This window comes from Neoarius graeffei, chromosome 25 (assembly GCF_027579695.1).
Source record: "Neoarius graeffei isolate fNeoGra1 chromosome 25, fNeoGra1.pri, whole genome shotgun sequence".
NCBI classification, from domain to species: Eukaryota; Metazoa; Chordata; class Actinopteri; order Siluriformes; family Ariidae; genus Neoarius; species Neoarius graeffei.
Genome location: NC_083593.1, coordinates 35,649,923 through 35,670,927, shown reverse-complemented (window position 1 = coordinate 35,670,927; position 21,005 = coordinate 35,649,923). Strand labels below are relative to the sequence as shown.

Sequence of the window (21,005 nt, the reverse complement as noted above, 5' to 3'; positions counted from 1 at the left end):
TGTCTGTGTGCACGTTTATGTTTAGTTGTGTGTCAGTTTTTTAATACTGCACATTTGGAGTTTGGGGAAACGCAACTGCAGTCCTCTGTGTAATTCTGTTACATGGTCTGACATTAAAGTTCACTTTGAAACTAGTATGCAAATTAGTCTGTGACGTCACCTAGCGACATTAGTTTGAGCTCCCTGGCCCTGAAAGCAGAGAGTAACCCAGCTGTGTGCGGATTTGTACTACTGAGCACCATCTGGAGGTCAGAGACAGTGTGTGTGTGTGTGTGTGAGAGCAGTAGCAGACAGAACGCTGCTCTTTCCTCAGCTCATCATGGCGGACGCCAGCAGTAACCACGTCCCTGTTTTATTCTCCTTTTCCGTGTTTTCACGGCCGGCTTCGGTTCCTCTGGGTTCCGGGTATGAGCTGCTCGTCCAGAAGTTCCTCTCCATCTACGGCCCTCAGATCGACGTGCACCGTAAATTCCTCATCCAGGTGTTCTCGGAGGAATGGGGACAGTACGTGGACCTGCCCAAGGGATTCGCCGTGGCGGAGAAATGCAGGTTGCGGTTAATCCCGCTGCAGACGGACGTGAGGCGCTTTATTTTATTTTCCTCCGCGCTGTTCGGCTCTCTCTCATCCGCCACAGTGGGTTTGTGTGCGCGGCAGGGTGTTTGTGTTTGTGAACAAACACTGTGGGTTTAAAGAATGCGCCACCGGGTCATTACACTCCTACCGCCGCGCGTGTGTGTGTTTATTTATTTACAGTCTCGGCCAGTAGAACTTGTTGATTTGCAGGAGAAAATGAAAGCAACATTGGTCGAGTCCCAAATAGCTTTTTACGCCCTTCACAAGTGCACTACGTTTATTCCAGGGTGCGAAATGAGGGGGGGTTGAGTTGACCCTCCCAAAAGCTGTATTTTAAAAGACCAGGGTGGGTCCCAAAAAGACCCCTCTAATACCTGTGCATGAGCAAAGTATTTTAAAACAACTTATTACAATTAATTAAAGAGAGAGAAACCTTTATTTGCCACATGCACACTTCATGTGGTGTAGTGGTTAGCACGGTCGCCTTACAGCAAGAAGGTTCTGGGTTCGAACCCAGCAGCCGGTGTCACGGGCTGAATTTACCACCAGTCTGAATTTACCAGGTAAACTTAAACTGTAGGGCGGCACGCCGGTGTAGTGGTTAGCGCTGTCGCCTCACAGCATGAAGGTCCGGGTTCGAGCCCCGTGGCCGGCGAGGGCCTTTCTGTGCGGAGTTTGCATGTTCTCCCCGTGTCCGCGTGGGTTTCCTCTGGGTGCTCCGGTTTCCTCCACAGTCCAAAGACATGCAGGTTAGGTTAACTGGTGACTCTAAATTGACCGTGAGTGTGAATGGTTGTCTGTGTCTATGTGTCAGCCCTGTGATGACCTGGCGACTTGTCCAGGGTGTACCCCGCCTTTCGCCCGTAGTCAGCTGGGATAGGCTCCAGCTTGCCTGCGACCCTGTAGAACAGGATAAAGCGGCTAGAGATGATGAGATGAGATTTAAACTGTAGCAGCCACAGTCTGAATTTACCACAGTATAAATTTACCAACTTGGTATAATTTGGCCTAGTCTGTATTTACCAGCCTAATATGAGATTTATGTTCATACTTGAATTATTTTCACTTTATCTTGATGAATGTTGATTTGTTTAAGTAAGACTCCTCATGATTATAATAATTTACTTATTCTCTCAAATTTACCAACTTGGTATAATTAGACTGCTGTCATTGGGCCTAGTCAGAATTTACCAGCCCAATATGATATGGGATTTACGTTCATACTTGATCCACAAATAAATTATTTTCACTTTATCTTGATGAATGAATGAATGAATGACCCGTGTTTTAGTTCCAGTTTATGCAGGCTGATCAGGACCAGCCAGCAGCCAGGAATGATGAACTTTATCTTCATGAATATTGATTTGTTTAAGTATATACTGTATGAAAGAACGAAGTCAGAATGTAAAGTGTTTTGAACAACTTTATTAACTTCATTTACACATATACTAATAAAATTCAATCCAGACCATTCTTGTCTACTGATAATCAAATCTCACAATTGTAGTCACAATTCGCGTTCTATTAGTCCATAAATGTGTTGAAATGCTCGGTACAAAATCGCAGCAAGAAATGGTAAATTTAGACTTCCCGGAAGTTGACCGGGAGAAAAAAATCGGTCTGCACATGGTAAATTTATACCAGCACACGATCAGACCATGACACCGGCGAGGGCCTTTCTGTGTGGAGTTTGCATGTTCTCCCCACTTCTGCATGGGTTTCCTCTGGTTTCCCCAACAATCCAAAGACATGCACAGGCCTAGAAATTCATATATTTTTTCGCCAGCCAGCCAGACTAGTTACCTTTCAAAGTAACTCGCCAAACAGAAAATCAACTCGCCAAAATTTGTTCATGTATGAATCTTACTTCTGTCAAAAATAACACGAGAGTAGTTACTATTGTTCATGACTAATGTGCATTTATTTCAAGACCCGAGTATTTTGATACTGTTGTTAAATGCATAAATGAGAACAATACAGAGCGCCATAATATAATAACAAATAATAATATATTGGAAAACTTGGCAACTTGGTGTATGAGTATTGAAAACAAATATACTTACTATCATGACTATCGCACCCAAAATATGTCCAACATGCTTTCTGTATTTAACCATTTATGAGAGAGAAAGCATTAGGAGCTTCATATTGACTAGGAATCAACTTGAAAAAAATTAATTATTCCATAAAAATCGTATCGCAGCCAAGGCCTACCCTGCTCCCACGTTTGCTTATAAGTCCTTTGTCGTTTCTCCTTCTCGTACGCTTTATCAGCGGCCTTTTTCTCCTCTTCAGACCGAGGTCGCTTTGTCCCCGTCTCTGGCAGTTTCTGTACACCTCTCAGAAAATTCCACATCGCAACGTAGCTTTGGCAGATGTAGATGCAAACAACAACAAAAACACGTGTTTAAATGGGCGATAATGTGGCCACATCTACTGAATTTGATCACGTGATTACCACGATATTCAACAAGATGTGTTATATGCATGCGCAGTAGTGAAAAAACCAACAGCCTGACTCGTACACGATATGATTCGGAATTCTTCGGTATTTTCCGTCCTACCGGTAAACACATCGATTAACACAGACACGGCACACGCTTAATATGTGGCGGCTTTAGTTGATGGTGTGTCTGAATCTTCGCTTCATATATAGTTTTTATTTTCAACTAGCCAGCCGGGCTGGCTAGTGACAGGAATTACCCGCCAAATGACAAATTAAGTCGCCTCGGGCGACCGGACCACCGCAAATTTCGAGCCATGCATGCAGGTTAGGTTAATATGGGACGGCCTTGGGCTGAGGTGCCTTTGAGCAAGGCACCAGGCACTGTTAGCATGGCGTATGTTCACTGCTTCAGATGGGTTAACACACACAAGTGTATGATGAATAAAGTTGTGCTTGCTTTCTTTCTTTTTTTCTTCTTAAAGCACAGTGAAATTCATCCTCTGCATTTAACCCATCTGAAGCAGTGAATACACACCCAGAGCAGTGGGCAGCCACACTAGAGCGCCTGGGGAGCAGTCAGGGGTTAGGTACCTTGTAGGGCTGGATTTCCTGGATCGATTCGATTTCGATTCATTAGGTCACGATCCGATTCGATCCACGATTCGATCCGATTCGATTCGATATCGATTCATGTACATATTGCTGTATTGTCACTTTAAAACTTTTAAATAAAAACTGACCCTATTGACAAACAGCTCCATGTCTGTTTGTGCTTGTATCTGTGTATGTGTAAGAGGGACACACAGAGAGACAAGAGTTCAAGTTGAAAGAAAGCTTATTTATTTTGGAATGAAACATATCCAGGTTTTATTTGAAGTCTAAATCAAAATTGACATTTGGTGGCCCTCTTTTAGTTAAATAACATACCCAGGTCTGGGTTTCTGACCACAAAAAAATAGCTCATCAGTCAAGAAATTATGTTTGACTGATAAGTCTCAGAGTGTAACAAACTATGACATTTGGTGGCCCTCTTCTAGTTAAATAACATACCCAGGTCTGGGTTTCTGAACACAAAAAAAAATAGCTCATCGGTCAAGAAATTACTGTCTCGCTTAGATGTTTTCGGCTGGGCAAGACGTAGCGTGGCTCTAACCTCTTTACTAGTAGCCTAAACCCAGCATTTTCGACTACGCTGTAGGGGCGGAGGTCTTTACAAATAAAGATCCCGACTCCCTCTGTAAGGCTCATAGCACGCTTAGACTGTGGGGGAAATTTCACACCAAATGCATTTTCAAGTGCCGCCTGCTTCGCGTCAGGTTTAGCACTAGCTGTCTCGGGGTGGTGCCTGGATAAATGGTTTCTTTAGATTGGTGGTATTGCCCAGATATTTTACTTCTATTTGGCACAACTTGCAAACTGCATTCGTTTTGTCCAGTTCGTCTCTGTCCTCATACCATTTGAAGCCGAAGTGTTTCCACACATCCGACTTCATCCCCGGCGGTGTTTTTAACCGGGCAGCTTCGTCCATCTTCTTGTTTTCTTTATAAGTTTCGTTTTGCCGGCACCCGCTTTTATAGTGCTCCTTGCGCGTTGGAGAAAATAGTGTTATAGGCACCTGGAAGAAATCGATTCACATGTTGTTGGATCGATATCGTGTTTTTTTTCGCGTGAATCGATATCGAATCGTGGATCGATATTTATTTATTTATTTATTTATTTATTTTTTTTGACCACAGCTCTAGTACCTTGCTCAAGGGTACTTCAGCCCAAGACCGCCCCACATCAACCTAACTGCATATCTTTGAACATGCAAACTCCACACAGAAAGGCCCTCGCCGGCTGCTGGGTTTGAACTCAGAACCTTCTTGCTGTGAGGCAACCGTGCTAACCACTACACCACCGTGCCGTTAGGGTGGTAAAATACAAGCCATTGAGAGATATTTCTGCTCTATACTATTATTCCGTCCTGTACTATTATTATCACTCAAGAATTTCTTAGCTATACTGTTATTTGGGCCTGCACTGTTATTATGACAGAGAAAAACTACCAACCTATACTATTATTCCTACCTGTAAAAGAAAGAAAGGACAACTTTTATTCATCACACACTTGTGAAATTTCCTCTCTGCATTTAACCCATCTGAAGCAGTGAACACACACATACCCAGAGCAGTGGGCAGCCATGCTAACAGCGCCTGGGGAGCAGTTGGGAGTTAGGTGTCTCGCTCAAGGGCACCTCAGCCCAAGGCCGTCCCATGTTAACCCAACCGCATGTCTTTGGACTGTCGGGGAAACCCGGGGAGAACATGCAAACTCCACACAGAAAGGCCCTCGCCGGCCGCTGGGTTCGAACTCAGAACCTTCTTGCTGCGAGGGGACCGTGCTAACCACTACACCACCATGCCGCCCAACTGTACTATAATTTGGAACATGAGAGTAAGTCTGTGATTGATAAGTAGTACATACGGTAGCATCTAAGTTCTAACAGGTACAACTGCAAACTATGTTATAGATTAAAACTTGTAGTTAACATATTGACTCACTGAGAATAGTCTGAGATTGAATCACAAATAAGTACCTACGGTACAGTATAAAAAGAATATGCATTGTTAATATTTGTCACACTCTAAATTGACCGTAGGTGTGATTGTGAGTGTGAATGGTTGTCTGTGTCTCTGTGTCAGCCCTGTGATGACCTGGCGACTTGTCCAGGGTGTACCCCGCCTTTCGCCCGTAGTCGGCTGGGATAGGCTCCAGCTTGCCTGCGACCCTGTAGAAGGATAAAGCGGCTACAGATAATGAGATGAGATGAATATTTGTCACAGCAAAACTGTGCAATTTCAAAGAGAGTTGTTGCAATAAATGCATAATGGTGAATCTGTGATGAATCATATTCTATAATGGCCAACACATGCCCTTACCAGTGCACTGGTAATGCTTACCTGGGGTAGACATCATTAGCCCCTGGAGACCTGATATTATAGCAAGTTAAGATTTTGATGATATCAGTGGCATTTATCACAGTGTTTGTAAACACAAATTGTTGTGAAATGAAAGATCATAACCTCATAGCTATAGGGTTTGTGTTTTAAATAAACATACACATGTTGATTGTTCTTTATATTAGAGTGTACCATGGAGAGAAAAAGAAAATTCGAATCTACCCCACCTGTTGGCAAAAGAACCATTTTGTCATACTTTACTGGTACATCTGGTTCCAAAACTAAAGGTATTTAAAATTACTAGCTGACATTGAATTCCCTAAGTACATAAGTACATTACATTAGCAAAAATAGCTTGTATTTCAAATTTATCAGAAATGGTGCCTCAAGAAAACCAAACTATGGTATAGCATATTATTACGGTATAACAACTGATTCCCATAAAGTTTATTATCTAAGTTTTGGGTGATCAGGGTCACCGACACTGACCCCCCCCCAAACCAAAATCTATTTCGCACACTGGTTTATCCTAAAGGAAGGTGTTGAGCCCGTTTGTGATGCCATGTGCACTTTTGAAGGGCATTTTGTGTACGTCATACTGACTTAAGAATTAATGTCAGGTTGTGACCTCATGACATTCATACATCCATACATCATACTATGGAACAAGGGCGTAGGTTTGGTATTAACACTGGTGGGATATAAACCCAATGCCAACCCCCAGTCGTGCCAACATTAGAGGGTCCCAATATTTTGCTCTGTTGTGTTCCACCAAAAGAGTATCCATCATCTCTCCAAAGTCCAGACTTTTTTAAAATTTGAAGTTCAGAACTGTAGTAATTCATGAATAATAATAATAATAATAATAATAATAATAATATGCAGTTCATTTGATTAATTGCAAATCTTGGATGTGATGATTAACTCATTCTACCAATTTGCAAATGTGTTTTACAAGCGAATAACACATTGACTGACTGTCGGGAGGGTGTGTGTGTTCCTTTCCCTCATAAATGGAAGCAAAACATATCCGGAACCTTAAAGTGCATATCCTGGACCAAATTTTTTTTTTGTATGAAAGAATGTCCCTTTACACACTCATCCAGAAGGGTAATTTTGCACAAGGCCATCTGTCTACAGCAGAAAAAAAATAAAATAACAAAACGCGTCTGGAAAAATCCCAAGGGAGTCTGGAACCAGATTTGTGACGTCACCTGCGGAAGCGCCAGCAGGCTGCGCGAGCTTGCACGGTTTCAGTGCACAGCCTGTGTAGACCAAGTTTAGCAGCTAGCGAGTTCGCATTGAAATATGGGATTGTCACCTGAGCGCGATGTGGGAAACGATGAGTACTAATCACATCAAGATTGGTGTTGCTACACCCTCCTATGATGCATCTGTTAACCATTTTAATAATTACGTGATAACGTTGAAGAAATTTGCAGAAAACCACCAGGTCGTTTTCTCATAAACAAACCAGCGCTGACGTAGGATTCAGAGGGAGGAGTCCTGCATGCAACGTCACGAAAATCAATGTTTGCCGGGAAATCCAAATGCCAAGTTTTTCAGAGGCGGACCAATTCACCTCAAATGGCTTGATTTCAACTGATTTTTTTCTGGTATTGCGGAAGGTAAAAAAAATTACGCAAAATGCGACAGATATTTGACCAAAGTTTAATATAAAATAGGAGAATTCCATTGATCTTGCTCTTGAATTTACCTGTGATATACACTTTAAACACTGCATTCCATGAGGCTGGCAGGGGGAGTGGGCTCTCTTCTGTGTGATCTTTAACTAGTTTTAGAATGCTAGTGTAAGCTGATATGTGATTGATCTAACGGTAAAACAGGACGAGGTCTCTAGAACTTTTTTGACACGTTGAAAGATTACAATTTTACTTGGCAACAGAATGTATCTGAATTCTGATTGGTTGTTGTTATATTACTGCCCTTTTGTTGTCTTCTTGAGCCCAGAGCGGAGGGTTCTGCTGAAGCGCAGATAGTGTTCTGGTCGAGGAAAATTGTGTAAAATGTATTTCTTCAATTCAGAAAACAGTCATATTCGTATGTTGTCGTTTTTACACACTGAATACGAACTGTTGTTAACTGATTCATTTTACAAGCTAATCTAACATTACATTCCTCAAGGACAGTTTGCTAGCTTGCTAGCTAGCAGCCGGTCACTGCACTGCAACCGCACTTGCTAATTTACATGGTAGCCAAACTTGCTTGCTGTTTTTGCAACCACACCCCCAGAGCAAATTTTGCGTGGTGTTCCGCCCAGTGGAAACCTACAGTAACCGTTTGTGTACCGCGCACGGAGCATGACTTTTTTTTTTTTTTTTTCTTCAGTCAGAAATATTGGTAGGGACATATCATCCTTCGTTTGATATTGGTAGGGACACGTCCATACCCAATTCTACACCTATGCTATGGAAGTGAGATAACTAGATGGATGGATGGACAGACTGACGGACTTTGACAGATGTTACCAGATGGGAGATTTTCAAGTATTGTATCTGAGGCTTAAAATGGTCATACTGTGATCAGGGCTTTGAACCAGAATTTTTTTCCTAGTGGTTCGTTCCGAACAGAAACGGAATTTTAACGTTTCCGGTTTTTGGTTCCACCATTAAATAGACATTCCCGAACCGGTTAGAACAAAAAAATTTCGTTCCCGGAACGGTTAATTACGTTCCCTGTCAGCGGTTTAACAAATGGCTATAAAATTATGTCTCTGTCTCATCCAGCTTAAGCCAAATGTAGGCTAATTCTATTACAACCTTCATTAAATAAGACAAGAAATAATTCAAAACAATTATTATTTCAAATGTTGGCGATTTGGATTCTCAGTATGTCTTCCCATCTACACAAACAGAAAAAGTGCCAAAAATGAAAGATAATTCGTTTAGTGTGTTACCAAAGGCTAGTCAGGCCCTATAGAGGGCTACCGCATGATGTCACCGCGCCGCGAGAGTTTGTTAGGCGCCATATTGGAAGACCAAGTACACATCTATGCAAGTACATACATACATAAAACAAACTACACCTGAAATGTAGCCAGGGCCGGTTCTGCCCTAATCTGGAGCCGGGTGCAACATCGCGCAACCCCCCCCCCCCCCCAAAAAAAAACCACCAGTCTAAATCAGGACAACCATCACATAACTATAACTATAAACATTTTTATATCAACTATTTTAACTAAATGGGCTATAATAAATAAGCCTGCAGGCAGCCACGGCGGGCTGCCTCAGAAAAGTAACCATTTGTCCTACCTTAAAACTCGTTTTGCATTTTCTGCCTCCTTTTTTGTATTTTCGACCGTCCGTTTATTTTCTTTCCTTTTCTGAAAACCCGATTTGTGTCCAGGCATTTTGTTCTGCTACCAACGAACTAACTCGTCAGGTCTCGTCTCTCGAGCCCGCGATGATTCCCGTGGGAAGGACAACAACTGATACATTTTTACAAACAGCCAATAGGGAAGTTGCAACGTTCAGGCTCTTCTTTGCTCAGACACTCAGTAATGGAGACGTGATAGTAGTCCACCTTCCCGCTCTCCCCATTCAGTCAGCGAACGTCACACAGGAAGTGAACCCCAGCGGGTCATAGAAACTTGCGCAGGAGAAGAATGGATTTTTTATTTGTAGGCTACGGAAACTTTGAGGAACGAAATAAAAACCAGTATTAACTGGTTACCATTATTTTTAATAAGCGTTTCTGTTCCGGAACATAAAAAATAATAAAGTTTCTGGTTTCGTTTCTGTTCCATGTGAAATAGAAAAAGTTCCCGGTTTTCGTTTTCGTTCCTTGAACCGGTTCAAAGCCCTGACTGTGATGAAAAGTATCTTACCCGAGTCATACCAAGAGAACACATACTGTAGGTGTAAGTGTGTAATTTCAGAAAACGTATTTATTGCGAACAATGACTTTCTACCAGTATGATAACAGATTATTGAAAATCTGGTGACGCTGGTACTTTTTTTTTTTTTATCCTGCAAGGTAAATTATGTTCCAGCAGCATAATCAACAGTACATTAAGAATAGCAGTAATAATTTAAAACAAGTGTTGCCAGGCAAAACAAACCTTGCCCGGTAGCACTTATGATAAATATGAAGGAAGATATTGCGAAAAAAAGGCGGCACGGTGGTGTAGTGGTTAGCGCTGTCGCCTCACAGCAAGAAGGTCCGGGTTCGAGCCCCGTGGCCGGCGAGGGCCTTTCTGTGCGGAGTTTGCATGTTCTCCCTGTGTCCGCGTGGGTTTCCTCCGGGTGCTCCGGTTTCCCCCACAGTCCAAAGACATGCAGGTTAGGTTAACTGGTGACTCTAAATTGACCGTAGGTGTGAATGTGAGTGTGAATGGTTGTCTGTGTCTATGTGTCAGCCCTGTGATGACCTGGCGACTTGTCCAGGGTGTACCCCGCCTTTCGCCCGTAGTCAGCTGGGATAGGCTCCAGCTTGCCTGCGACCCTGTAGAACAGGATAAAGCGGCTAGAGATAATGAAATGAGATATTGCGAAAAAAAATAGGTACCCTGTGGGTACATGTGGCTACTGCTTATAAATAAAACTGTATGGACATGGTGTCAGAAAACAATAAATATACTGTAGCATATATATTTACTCTATGAGGCAGTGGCCACAAAAATGAAGCGTAATCCAAAAATGAACAATTTTAAAAATCACAGAAGTAAAATATACCAAGTGTCTGTACTTTTATATTATTCTACTCTTACCTCTTACAGTTTTCCAAACTGAAACCTCCGAACCGAGGCTGACATACACACGCTGTCGCCATGACCCAAACTCTTATTTCCTGGAAATGGCCCAGCGCTAGAGCTCAATGGAACAGACTTTCCCTCTATAATAAGCATAAACATGTCTGAAAGCGATTTCTTTAGTCCATTTATTTCAAATGGTGAACTGAATTGTATACACTCACCGGCCATTTTAATGGGAACACGTATGCACAGTGCACGATCGTTACATTCTTGTAGCACGATGATGTAGTGGCAAGCGCCTCTATATGAAGCAGTAGCCACAACAAAAACGATTTTGTTCCTTTTTGGTGACCTTGACCGGATGACCCTTAAAATGTTGGAGGATCTATTTGAGACCAATGCCCATCTATCCTGAAAGTTTCATGAAGATCGATCCAGCCGTTTTCCCATAATATCGTCTCATCTCATTATCTCTAGCCGCTTTATCCTGTCCTACAGGGTCGCAGGCAAGCTGGAGCCTATCCCAGCTGACTACGGGCGAAAGGCGGGGTACACCCTGGACAAGTCGCCAGGTCATCACAGGGCTGACACATAGACACAGACAACCATTCACACTCACATTCACACCTACGGTCAATTTAGAGTCACCAGTTAACCGAAGCTGCATGTCTTTGGACTGTGGGGGAAACCGGAGCACCCGGAGGAAACCCACACGGACAACATGCAGACTCCGTACAGAAAGGCCCTCGCCGGCCACGGGGCTCAAACCCGGACTTTCTTGCTGTGAGGCGACAACGCTAACCACTACACCACCGTGCCGCCTCCCACATAATATCATTGACAAAGAAACCCAACCGAAAACAATACCTCGCTCCCTGGTGGACTCCGTCCCGGGCGAGGTAACCAGGTTTAATGACTCTCTAGATGATGGGGATGATGGGGATTGTCTACCTTTTTCTATTGTATTTTGTGTGTGCGTGTCTGCCGTGTTGTGTTTACCTACCCTTCCCAGTGTAGTATTTTGCTTGTGTCTACCTGCCCTACCCTACCTGTTGTTCTTGTGTTTACCTGTTGCAGGGACTACAGATGGAAATTAGCTAAAAGCTCTACTCTGGTGCAGTACATCTTTTCTAATATATTTGAGTGTAATGTCTGTTGTACATGATCCCTGACAAATTAACAAATTAAAATAAATACCTCCACCAAGCCACATATTCAGATTTGCATCAAAATCTACTCAATTGTTCCTCAGCCCATGGCCCACGTTTCCTTCAAATTTCATCAAAATCTCTTCACGACTTTTTGAGTTATGTTGGAAACAAAACCTCCTCCAACACAGTTGGCGACGGTAATAAGTGACCTGGTAAAGGAAGGATAGAAAATTGTGCATTTTATCAGGTAGAAATGGGACTTAAGGTGAGTTGTTTTGTTTTGTTTTGTTTGTCCTTCCTTTCCTATAGATCCCTACACTGGGCAACCTTTCTCCAGCCACCACCATTTTCTTCTGCTGCGACATGCAGGAACGATTCAGACCTGCCATCAAGTACTTTGGTGACATCATCAGCGTCAGCCAGAGACTGGTAAAAATTTGTCCCTGTTCCTTTCTATCCCAATTTATCCCTTTGTCTTTCCACAGCAACAAGTTTTTAACTGTGATGTGATCTTTTGACATATTTAGTATATTATAAGTCATTGACCCTGTGCAGACTTAACTATTTTTAGAGACGGTACGGACAGGCAAGGACTGCTTGTGCTTCAAATCTACATTTTTATCAGACATTTTTATTGCCTCGATGCACTTGTTTGACCCTCATTCAGACCGTGTTCGACTGGGCTGTGATCTTGAAGTTATCTGTGTATATATTTCCTTTCCTGATTTTTTTTCCTGAAGCTCTGGAGTTTTTCTTCGTTCAGTTATAAATTCAGATCATGCCAGTTGGTCAAGTAGAGGCTTAGCGATACTGATACTTTTATACAATTTTATTCAACTACAAATAGGAAGATTTTCATAATTTCATCTGGTTTCGTGTTCCTCTAAGTATTGCTTTTGTAGATATGTGCCTTTTTGTAATTATTCCTCACTGATATTAAAGTGCACCATCTGAGCTTCCATTTTTCATCTGCACTAACGGTTTAAGCGGCCGAGCTGCCAGACTGGCACTGCAGAGAGGAGCGACGAGATCATTTTTTTGCTGGGGGAGGGGGGCGGGGAGTCTGGATAATCTATTGTAAAGTAATATAAACTTAGGACTTTATAGTTCTAAATTCTTGTTTTTAGACCTTTTCATGATCTCATCTCATCTCATTATCTGTAGCCGCTTTATCCTTCTACAGGGTCGCAGGCAAGCTGGAGCCTATCCCAGCTGACTACGGGCGAAAGGCGGGGTACACCCTGGACAAGTCACCAGGTCATCACAGGGCTGACACAATGACACAGACAACCATTCACACTCACATTCACACCTACGGTCAATTTAGAGTCACCAGTTAACCTAACCTGCATGTCTTTGGACTGTGAGGGAAACCGGAGCACCCGGAGGAAACCCACGCGGACACGGGGAGAACATGCAAACTCCGCACAGAAAGGCCCTCGCCGGTCACGGGGCTCCAACCTGGACCTTCTTGCTGTGAGGCGACAGCGCTAACCACTACACCACCGTGCCACCCCTTTTCATGATCAGAATCTTTAAAATGTAGCAAGAAAAATAAACATAGAAATTTAAGAATGGGGAGACTAGAAACCTTTGAACAAAGCTTTTAAAAAAAAAAGAGCAGCGAAATGCAAGAAAGTTTTACAAAAATAACATGGAAATTTAAGAATGGGGATTGCATAAAACTAAACGGACATTGTTTAAAAAAAACATATAGAAGGTCAGGAAAGTTAAAAAAAAAAATTTTAATTTAAAAGTAGCTGGCCTTTCGATTTCATAAACTCGGTGAAATTTAGTTCCCTCTGAAATTTGATCATTGTGAGATGTTTATTTCTGTAATCTCACAAAATATCAGGCCATTCTGTGGATGGGAAGTTATTTAATTTGAGGGGATTCCTGAGCAAATAATGCGCATGAAATCGATCGCTTCGTGCAGTCAAGCAGACAGAGGAAGTCCGTGTGCGCATGCGCAGGTTTACCTGATTTATCGTCGTCGTCTTTCGAGTTTTACAGCAGCTGGTATCCACAGTGCTGCATTACTGCCATCTACAGGTTTACCTTGACCGTTCACTAACAGTTCCATCATTCTGTCACTAAATGAACAGCTGATCACACCGAGGTGCTCGCTGACTGCCGATATTTTAGTTTGGTCCTGCATTTCCTTTCCTTCGCAACATAACGTCTTTTCTCGCTTTCCGTCACTGTAGTCGGTCTTTCACGTTTCATTCGTACACTCGCGTCCTCCATTTTTCTCTCCTGTTTCAAATTTGTATCCCACAATGCCTTGTGCGAACAGGGAAAGCCCAGCATGTCATGCTTGAAAGAGGTCATGGTGAAGCAGGAAAAAAAGCGGAGATTTTAGGGCCACGTGGCCTTAAATTCATTAATTGTTCTTTTAGGGAAAAAAAAGTAATAAAATTGGAAGTCTGTGATTTGAATTCAGTATCTTTCGGTCCACTGAACAAAAAAATAATTGGGTGTCAGGGAAAATTCTTTTTATGACCTAGACTTGAAAAATCTGAAAGGCTAGCTTTAAGCATGTTTAAATTAGAAGAATAAATAAGCTAGAATAAAGTCTAGCTTTAAGCATGTTTAAATTAGAAGGGCACTCGGTAGAATATATACCCCCACCAAGCTGCATATCAACATCAGAATAAATCACTTGAACCTAGGATAATACTAAAGCACCAAATTTTATCAAAATCTGTTCTTTTTTTTTTTTTAAGTTACGTTGGGGGCAGCACGGTGGTGTAGTGGTTAGTGCTGTCGCCTCACAGCAAGAAGGTCCTGGGTTCGAGCCCCGTGGCCGGCGAGGGCCTTTCCGTGCGGAGTTTGCATGTTCTCCCCATGTCCGCGTGGGTTTTCTCCGGGTGCTCCGGTTTCCCCCACAGTCCAAAGACATGCAGGTTAGGTTAACTGGTGACTCTAAATTGACCGTAGGTGTGAATGTGAGTGGTTGTCTGTGTCTATGTGTCAGCCCTGTGATGACCTGGCGACTTGTCCAGGGTGTACCCCGCTGGGATAGGCTCCAGCTTGCCTGCGACCCTGTAGAACAGGATAAAGCAGTTAGAGATGATGAGATGAAATGAGATGAGTTACGTTGGGAACAGAAAAAAAATCCTGACTCTGCATAGATACCCGAATTTGCATCAGAATCTAACTAGGTGTTCCTTGACCCACGGCTCACCTTTCCTCACAATTTCATCAAAAGCCGTTCACTACTTTGAGTTACGCTGGGAACAAATAAAAATTAGAAGCGAAAACATAGCCTCCTCCAACAAAGTTGGCAGAGGTTTAAAAAAAAAAAAAGGAAACTTGAGTATCTCAAAAGGCTTTTTTTTAATAATTAAATGGAAGAACCATTTAAATGACGTTTCCAATAATGAAATTCATTTTTAAAATGTAGTATCTGTAATAAAGACATTACTTTAACGGCACTGTCGCATTGTTTCTTGTATTTTGTACCTACACTTTAGTGCACATGCCGGCTGTAAATAAGGAGGTTCACGAGCTTGTAAAGAAGTGAAAATGCTATTGAACCAGGCTGCCTTTTCACTTAAGACATTGTGCAAGTAAATACAGGGTTTTAACGAGGTTAATGCTGTGTTTTAGCTCCAGGGTGCTCGTATTTTGGGGATTCCTGTCATTGTGTCCGAGCAGTACCCTAAAGGCCTGGGGAGCACTGTACAGGAAATGGATCTCACTGGGGCCAAGTTGGTCTTCCCTAAAACCAAGTTCTCCATGGTCCTACCGGAGGTGGAAGCTGCGCTGGCTGAGACTCCAGGAGCCCGAAGCATTGTGCTTTTCGGAGTGGAGGTTAGCGACGCTAATGATTTTGTTATTCTCTCTCGCTCTCTCTCTGTGTTTTATGGCATCTGCCTGTCTGTTTTTGAAGCAAATCATTTTCAAGAACGGATTAATATTAATTAACTTCTGTAAATAATTTATTTCTTCGTTACTTTTATTTCTTGCGTAGCTGCACTTGGCAGTTTTTACAAAACCAAATCAGAAAAAGTTGTGATGGTATGGAAAATATAAATAAAAAAGAAAGCAGTGATTTCCTAAATTTACTTTGACTTGTATTTCATTAGAGACATTATGAACCCAAGATAGTTCATGTCCTGTCTGGTCAACTTCATTTCATTTGTACATGCAACTGAAATGACCTCCGTTCCTGCGTTTCAGGCCTGTTAGATGTTCCAAAAATGTTGGGACAGGGGATATTTAGGGCTAGTAATGAAATAAAACAATTAATGATGTGATTTGAAACAGATGATGTCAACAAGTGATCGTAATCATGATTTAATACAAAATGAGTATCCAGGAAAGGCCTAGTCTTTGAGGAGCAAAGATGAGCTGAGGATCTCCAGTTTGTTAACAAATGCGCGAGAAAGTTATTGAAACGTTTTAAAACGATATTTAAGTCCATCAGGCAGCACTGCATCAAGAACAGTCGTTCATCTATAGCTGATATAACCACAGGGACTCAGGATTACTTTGACAAACCTTTGTCATGCAGTACAATACAGAGTTGCAGCCACAAATGTCAAAATTTTACTGTGCAAAAAAGGAAGCCTTGTGTTAACTGTGTCCAAAAGCGCCGTTGACTTCTCTGAGCTTGGAGGCATCTGGGACGGACCATCACACAGTGGAAATATGTATTGTGGTCAGATTTATCAGTATTCCAGGTTTTTTTTTTTGAGAAGAAATGGGTACCGTGTGTTCCGGACCAAAGATGAAAAGGACCATCCAGACTGTTACCAGTAACAAGTCCAAAATCCAGGGTCTGTCATGGTATGGAGTTGTGTCAATGCCCTTGGGAAAGGTAGCTTACACTTCTGTGATGGCAGCATTAAAGGAACAGTCCACCGTACTTCCATAATGAAATATGTTCTTTTCTGAATTGAGACGAGCTTATCCGTACCTCTCCGAGCTTTGCGCGACCTCCCAGTCAGTCAGACGTGCTGTCACTCCTGTTAGCAATGTAGCTAGGCTCAGCATGGCCAACGGTATTTTTTGGGGCTGTAGTTAGATGCGACCAAACTCTTCCGCGTTTTTCCTGTTTACATAGGTTTATATGACCAGTGACATGAAACAAAGTTCAGTTAAAAAAATTGAAACGTGGCGATTTTCGATGCTCTGGAAAGTCCGCACTATAATGACAGGCGTACTAACACCTTCTGCGCGCTTCGGCAGCGCATTGATATCTGAGCTCCGTATCAATGCGCTGCCGAAGCGCGCAGAAGGTGTTAGTACGCCTGTCATTATAGTGCGGACTTTCCATAGCATAGAAAATCGCCACGTTTCAATTTGTGTAACTGAACTTTGTTTCATGTCACTGGTCATATAAACCTATGTAAACAGGAAAAACGTGGAAGAGTTTGGTCGCATCTAACTACAGCCCCAAAAAATACCATTGGCCATACTGAGCCTAGCTACATTGCTAACAGGAGTGACAGCGCGTCTGACTGACTGGGAGGTCGCGCAAAGCTCAGAGAGGTACGGATAAGCTCGTCTCAATTCAGAAAAGAACATATTTCATTATGGAAGTACGGTGGACTGTTCCTTTAATGCAGAAAAGTACACTGAGATTTTGAAGCAACATATGCTGCCTTCAAGACGACATCTTTTCCAGGGAGATTTCAACGAGACAATGTAAAACCACATTCTAAACACATTACAAAGGCGTGGCTGTGGAAGAAGAGGGTGCCTGTCCACTCTGTCCACAACAGAGAATGTGTGGCAAATTTTGAAACGAAAAATATGACAACAACGACCCTGTACTGTTGCACACCTTAAGACCTGTTTACAGGAAGAATGGGACAAAAATAACACCTGGAACATTTCATCACTTGGTGTCTTCAGTCCCTAAACATCTAAGTGTTGTGAGAAAGAATGGCAGCATTATAAAGTGGTAAATGGTTTACCGCCCTAATTTTTTTTTTAAAATGTGTTCCAAGAATCAAAACTGAGGTTTATTTTGGGGGGAAAAATTAATGAGGTAAAACATCAAATAATGTGCTGTTTTGAGTGCAGTACAAGTCAAAGATTATTTACAAACCATTATTTTCCGTTTTAATTTCAACTTTTTCTGATTTGGGGTTGTAGTTTTAGTTTGTACAGTGATGTAATTGCTGTAGCCAGTAATGCAGACGTACATTATCGGATCTAAATCTCATTGCTTATGTTTGGAATATACGCAGAATGTTTGCTCAACTTGGGCATTAGCGTTTAGGCTTTTAAAGGTGACTCATTATGCCCCTTTTCCACAACTGACACGGTTCCCTGAGGTCTTATACCCCTTTTCCACCAAATCAGTTCCAGGGCTGGTTCGGGGCCAGTGCTGGTGCTGGTTCACAACTCGTTCAACTTGCGAGCCAGCTGAGAACCAGTTTGCTTTTCCATAGATCGCGGTGCTAAGGGGAGTCACGTCATTACGTCGCTGTATACGTCGCTACGTTTGCATAAACCTTGGCACGAATATCGAAGCAAAAACAACACAGAAGAAGCAGCAGCAACACCAACAATAATAATAATAATGGATGACTTCGCGTTTGTACAGCTGCTGCTTTTCGGTGCTTAAAAATGGCCGATCTTTCACGGTCTTGTTATTGTTGTTGGTCTTAACAACTCCGCCCCCCCGCTGATGTAAGCGGTTCTTTCCTCTGGCCCAGCAGAGAGTTGGTGCTAGCCAGGAACCGGTTTTTCTGGCCCCAGAGCCAGTTCTTTGTCAGTGGAAACAGAAAACCCGGTTCCAAACTAAGCACTGGCCCCGAACCAGCCCTGGAACTGCTTTGGTGGAAAAGGGGCATTAATGAAGTGTCTGTGAAATGCTTTGGTCAAAATACCACAAAGATAAAACACCACATCTCCCTTCTCACCCTGTCTAAACAGCCCTGTTCAGAACGGCTGATTTGAGTGCCTGTTCCTTTGAACGATAATAAGCCACTGCTTACCCCACCCCTGTCTGCATCTGGCCACCTTTCTCATGAATAGCTCTTAAAGTGCATATCCTGGACCCATTTCAGGTTTTTTTTTAATATGAAAGTATGTCCCTTTACACACTCATCCAGAAGGGTAATTTTGCACAAGGCCATCTGTCTACAGCAGAAAAAAATAAAATAACAAAACACGTCTGGAAAAATCCCAAGGGAGTCTGGAGCCAGATTCGTGACGTTACCTGCGGAAGCGCCAGCAGGCTGCGAGAACTTTGCACGGTTTCAGTGCACAGCCTGTGTAGACCAAGCGCCCCCATTTCTCTCTCATTGTCCGGTCTTTTGGAAAACGACGAGTGCTAATCCCATCAAGATTGGCGTTGCTACACCCTCCTACAATACATATGTTAACCATTTTAATAATTACGCGATAACGTTGAAGAAATATTTGCAGAAAACCACCAGGTCGTTTCCTCATAAACAAACCAGCGCTGACGTAGGATTCAGAGGGAGGCGGCCCGCACGCGACGTCACGAAAATCATTGTTTGTCGGGAAATCCAAATGCCAAGTTTTTTCAGAGGCGGACCAATTCGCCTCAGATGGCTTGATTTCAACTGAATTTTTCTGGTATTGCGCAAGGTAAAAAAAATTGTAGAGAATGCAGAATGTTGTAGATATTTGACCAAAGTTTAATATAAAATAGGAGAATTCCATTGATCTTGCTCCTGAATTTACCTGTGATATGCACTTTAAGCCAGGATTGGAGATGCTCAGATAAGGGGGCAGTAAAATTCTAATAAGCTCACCTGACTGTCTGTCTGTTTCTGTCTGTCTGTCTTATTTTAGTGGTTGTGTGTTGGCAGGCTCCAGATACCCAAATGTATGTGCACAGGCACTGAAAAAGTGAGCCCCCCCCCCAGTAATATGCCCCCTTTTAAGTATCGGCTCCTTGACCGATATCCTTCGGAACCCAAGTCTGTTTTATTGGCCAGTTTCATATCTAAGGACTTTTGAGGTGCTCACATTGACACAGGAAATTAACTATGTAACTTGCAAAAATTAAGAGAAACACTAGAGAAATCAGTTGATGTACAGCGTGCAGTATGTGCATTATCTGCGCCCTGGACAGTATAGTAAGCACTGTAATAACAAACTATGCAGAATACAGCATATATAGAGATTACTGTAATAAATAGAAGTCTGATGATGATGATGATGGGTGCTGTGTCTCCAGGTTTTGGCGTTCATCGTTATTTTCCGTATATTTGTTATATTGAGTTCAACACATTATTTGAATATTTCATAGTCAGTTAAATATTCATTGTTTTACAAGTCAGACTCATGTACTGCCATTTTTTATTTTTTAATTCTCCCTGAAGTTTGATTGTATTGCCTTGTAGACACTGCCATCTAGTGGCACAAAACAGTATTTTGAGCAGTTTTGCATTTCACTGTGATGACATGCAAACATTAAACAATTCTTTTTGTTTTTAATTGATAACAGACAGTAATAACTGCTGGTCAGTCACACTAAATAAACCCTAATCTTGTGTGTAGACTCATGTGTGCATCCAGCAGACAGCATTGGACCTGATTGGGAAGGGGTTCGAGGTGCACATTGTAGCAGACGCGACGTCCTCCAGAAGCATGATGGACAGAATGTTTGCACTAGAGGTAACATGAATATACTGTAGATATAAAAAAGTATGTGAACAAGCATGATTTTTTTTTTATGCCACAATCATAATTTTCTTTTTACTGTTTTAAAAAAGGGTATCCTTGAAACCTGCCTACATTGTGGCTAAACTGAATCAGAGTCAGAATCCGAGTCAGTTTTATTGGTGGGGTGTGGCTAAACACGCACACGTGACTCCATTTCACAGTCGCTAGTTGGTGGCACGGTGGGTAGTGGTTAGCACTGTCACCTCACAGTAAGAAGGTTCTGGGTTCAAGCCCAGTGGCTAACAGGGGCCTTTCTGTGTGTAGTTTGCATGTTCTCCCCGTGTCTGCATGGGTTTCCTCCGGGTGCTCCGGTTTCCTCCACAATCCAAAGACATGCAGGTTAGGTTAACTGGTGACTCTAAATTGACCATAGGTGTGAATGTGAGTGTGAATGGATGTCTGTGTCTGTGTGTCAGCCCTGCGATAATCTGGTGACTTGTCCAGGGTGTACCCCGCCTTTCGCCCGTAGTCAGCTGGGATAGGCTCCAGCTTGCCCATGACTCTGCACAGGATAAGCGG

General features: G+C 42.5%; 1 protein-coding gene across 1 annotated transcript in view; it reads left to right on the top strand.

Moving 5' to 3' along the window:
• The first annotated feature begins 228 nt into the window (after positions 1 to 228).
• The window catches only part of isoc1 (isochorismatase domain containing 1), a 35,456-nt gene continuing 14,679 nt past the window's right edge, over positions 229 to 21,005 (top strand). The window contains exons 1-4 of the mRNA XM_060908275.1: positions 229 to 577; positions 12,138 to 12,257; positions 15,441 to 15,644; positions 20,322 to 20,438. Of these exons, the coding sequence (XP_060764258.1) occupies positions 320 to 577; positions 12,138 to 12,257; positions 15,441 to 15,644; positions 20,322 to 20,438 (699 nt within the window). The 5' untranslated portion in view covers positions 229 to 319. The remainder of the gene's footprint in view (positions 578 to 12,137; positions 12,258 to 15,440; positions 15,645 to 20,321; positions 20,439 to 21,005) is intronic.